The sequence below is a fragment of the Olea europaea genome, unplaced genomic scaffold (assembly GCF_002742605.1).
Source record: "Olea europaea var. sylvestris unplaced genomic scaffold, O_europaea_v1 scaffold2225, whole genome shotgun sequence".
NCBI lineage: Eukaryota > Viridiplantae > Streptophyta > Magnoliopsida > Lamiales > Oleaceae > Olea > Olea europaea.
In genome coordinates, this window is record NW_019240282.1 from 1 (window position 1) to 4,189 (window position 4,189).

At 33.4% G+C, this 4,189-nt stretch overlaps 1 protein-coding gene across 1 annotated transcript; it reads right to left on the minus strand.

Moving 5' to 3' along the window:
• Positions 1-2,831: 2,831 nt before the first annotated feature.
• Positions 2,832-4,163, minus strand: LOC111380889 (receptor like protein 42-like). The gene has a single exon (XM_023004549.1). The coding sequence runs from the start codon at positions 3,861-3,863 to the stop codon at positions 2,925-2,927; it is 939 nt and encodes a 312-aa protein (XP_022860317.1). The 5' UTR covers positions 3,864-4,163; the 3' UTR covers positions 2,832-2,924.
• Between the last annotated feature and the right edge of the window lie 26 nt (positions 4,164-4,189).

The window sequence follows — 4,189 nt, forward strand, 5'->3', positions numbered from 1 at the left end:
AAAAAAAAAGAGAGGAAGAAAAAGGTGAAAAAATAGAAAAAGTCGTCAAGTTGTTAGAAAATAAGTAGTTTATACTACTAAGAGCCTGTTTGGGAGTGATTTTTCTCCCAAAAAAATGATTTTTTGATCGTTATTTTGTTATTCCAGCCGCCATATTTGACTTCTTCTCTCACAGGTGGACCCTACTTTTATCCTAACGGTCTAAAAATCAATCTTCAAAATCACTCCCAAATAGGCTCTAAGCTTGAATCCCTCAATTTCGAAAGATAAGAAATTTATACTGGATAAATTATCAGTTTAAATTCAATTTTATTGAAAGGAAACTATTGAATTAAGTATAATAAGCTGTGTTATTGAGTTAAGCCCCCGTTTGGCCCCCATTACGTGAAAAACTAAAGGGTGGAATAATATTTTTTTTGAAAAATGAGTGATTGAAAATGAAGAATTTTTTTTCTATTTACGTGTAACATTATTTTATGCAAGATTGTGTGGTTAAAAATAGGAGAGAGAAAAATGAAATGTAATGTAATGTAAATTAATGGGGCTCAAACAAGTGCTAAATGAATGAGATATTAGCTTAAATGATTAAATAAACTTTAGAAATGCTTAAATGTGAAAGGATTAAGTTTTGGTATCGCCTATTTAATTATTGAATTTACTTAAAATAGTTAATTTTTAATTTAATTTAAATTTAAAAATTATATCATATTTTAGGTGGCAATATAGATATTGGGATAGCTTACCCACCGAGTTGATTTTGACGTACATAGTTAGGTGATTGGAAAAATTTTAATATTTTTAAAATATTTATAAATTAAGTATATTATTCAAGTATGTGCAATTATATGTTTGATTACATGATTATTATGGAAATCTCTTTTATTATGGAATTTCAAGAATTATTTGTAGTACATTTGTGACTTGGTATGTGAGACCTATGTGATATTGAGATCGACAAAAAAGGTACCCATAATTATATATTTCTTCTAGTTCATTGAGGGGTTTTAGCCGTGTTTTAGAACTGATTATGAGAGGTCTTTGAGATTGGCTTCCGTTCACTGAGAGGGCTTGAGGTCCGTGTCGAGAGTGCATATCCTAAAGGGCAGTCTACGCGCGTATGACTAGCTTATAAATTTCAGTCAAAGAGTATATTTTTGGTGAATTTTTCAGTGCTTTTGATGTGATGAGATTATAGTATGGTTACCAGCTAATATTTATATTATGTTTTTGAGATGATATTTTACGATCTTATGTGAATGTTTCACTTTTTGGCTAAATTATATGATGTTACCTTGTGAAGTATTGAATGATAAGAAACTTGATTTTCGATAAAAATGTATAAATGAAAAGGTATAATTATTTTCGAACTTCTCCACTCACTGAGCTATCAACTCATATATTTTTTCTATTTTTCTTATCAGGCAGCAGTTGAGTATCTAGGCATCTTTTGGAGTTGAGCCATTGATTTTGGAGTTAGAGCCACATGATAGAGTTTACTAGTACGACTCATTTCATAGAGCAAGTAGTCAGTGTTTTGGGACGCATGTTTATGTTCAAATATGATTTTGCATCACTTGTAGATAGTTATGGGGCTCACTCTGTATATTGTATCTATATGTACATTTCATGTTATTATCTTGGGAAAAGTTTGAGATTTCATCTCATTTCTATTGTGTTGTGTTATATTTTGGGATTTCTGTATAATGAATTACAGGTTGGTTAGTCCTATTTACAGGGGAGATAATGTCAAAATTCTGTTAAAAATAAATTATAAAAAGTTACATATTGTAGTTGTAGTAGCCTTCATGGTGAGTTTTCAACTTTTAGTTGGTATCTATCATCGACGCATGCCTTGCTTCGGGTCCAGTAGTGTTTCATGGGGCAGGGTGGGACGTGTCATTAACATTCTAAGTGTAACTCTTAGTAGTTTCTACTTGTTACCTTCATACATTATGATCTTTGTGTTATGATCTTTGTGAGAGTTTAACATTGTACTCATGACCCGATTCATCAATAATATGGTCTTAATATCCAACAGTACAGGAGTCTGCTTATCTTTTAGTTTTAATTCTATATTAGCCTTATGGAGTGGTTGAAGATGGTTGCAGATGATTCCATTTTTTTCATTCGTGCTAAATTATCAGATTGCCAGATGTTTTTCATCTATTATCACATTATCAGTCTGCGTCGGGCCCTTGGGTCACATAAATCATTGATTACTTCGAGTCCGAATGTGTGTAGTGAATAGTGGGTCCTTTTCCAACTGCTTCTTAGACTCCCCTTTGTACAATCCTATGATGTATATCTGGGGATACTCCTAACTATAAGCTTGAATAAGAGTCGAAAACATTTTTCACAATGAAGAGCAGATATGCAAGAGGGTCAATGTGTGGGGCTAGAATCTATTTTTCGGCTGGGAAATTGTGATTAAGGCTATGTTGCAAGCAATCCCTAGGTATATGATTTGTTAGTTCACGTTGTCAACTTTGATTTGCCGAAAGTTTAGCTTGCTGGTTTTGCAGTTTTGGTGGCGATCAATTGAGGGAAGGAGGAAGATGGCTTGGGAAGTTCTAAGGCAGGGGATGAGATGTTTCCTTCAAATAACATGGTTCTCTTGAATGTGGTTAAGAAAAATTGACTATTAATTGCAACATCTCTATATCTATAAACAAAAATAATTTGGCCAGAATAAGAAAGATACGCTAATGTTCTCTTAGATTGACAATGTTCAATTAAAGTAAAAAAGAGAAGAATACGAAATAAGAAAATAAAGGTTTCGTTGTGTCCGAAAGCTGACAATACAGTTATTTTCTTCTCCTTCTGTTGCACTAGTAAATAGATGCTAATGTACATATTCTTGAAAGACTTAAAATTGATCTTATTTCTTCTTCAGCTAATAACTATACACAATCTACTTCCACCTTCTACCATCTTTTTATTCTATAAACATGATAAACAAATTCGATAAACCATTTAGGTTTTTCATATTTAAAAATTAAATATCCTGTAACCAATCCAAATAACATTCCGCATCCATACCCCATGAGGACAACTTGCCAGGTGAATCCGTCTAAGATACTGAAATCATCTTTCATCTGTGCTGTCGATGCTAGAAGCTTCGGTTGTGGTTCATCATTTCCACACATCATTGTCAATGGCAATCCACATAATTCTAGGTTGCCAATATATGAAGTGTTAGGAAATGTAAGAAGTTGCCCTTGCTTAGGTATTGGACCAACAAGATGGTTGTAAGAAATGTTAAAGGATGATAGAGTTGTCAACTTCGTCAATTGCCAAGGAATATCTCCTGTTAGTTGATTTGAACTAAGGTCCAATGATTCGAGTGAAGTAAAATTTTCTAATGATGGGATATGACCTGTGAAACTATTATTAGCCAAGTTTAGAGCATGTAGGGCCTTGAGCTTTCCAATAGAGCTTGGAATATCTCCTTGAAATTTGTTGTTTGATAGATCGATTCTTGTATAAGGTCTTCGGATTTTCCACAGCTCATACGGGCACCCCTTTAGCAAAACAGTCGATAGAGAACTAGAGTATAAGTATTTGTCGCCAATTTCATTTTCACTCACATTCATCATGGCTCTGAAATTCTCTAAAAATTCAATTGGGAGAACTCCAGTGAATTCATTATAGGACATGTCAAGAATTCGCAGATTAGGAAATGGAAGCTTCATTTTTGAAGCAGGAATTATACCATGGAATCTATTAGACTTCAACACAAGAATTTGAAGCTTTGGAAGAGTTTCCATCCAAAAAGGGAATGGGCCAATTATGTCATTGTTTCCAATATCTAGTTCTTCAAGCATCCTACAATTTACCAATGTGCATGGTAATGTTCCATTCATTTGATTTCCATTTATGTCAAAATGTCATAGCCTGCATCCCTTGGTAAATATTTGGGAAATGTTGCCCTGAAAGTGATTCTTCTTCAAATTCAAAATACTCAATCTTTTATTGAGTTTGGAGATGGTTTTGGGCAACTGCCCACTCAGTTGATTCATACTAAGATCTAGAGTAGAGAGTGACTTCAAATCTCCAACCTTAGGTGAAATCATACCTATGAGATTGTTGGAGGAAATATTCAGCCCATTAAGTTCTATTAGATTCCAGATTGTTGGAGGTATTTGACCTGAAAATAAGTTGACTGAAAGATCTAGGATGGATAAATTTC

What these genes read in the sequence shown, in the direction of transcription:
- LOC111380889 (XM_023004549.1), bottom strand. Translation starts at nt 3,863, where the DNA reads ATGAATGGAACATTACCATGCACATTGGTAAATTGTAGGATGCTTGAA.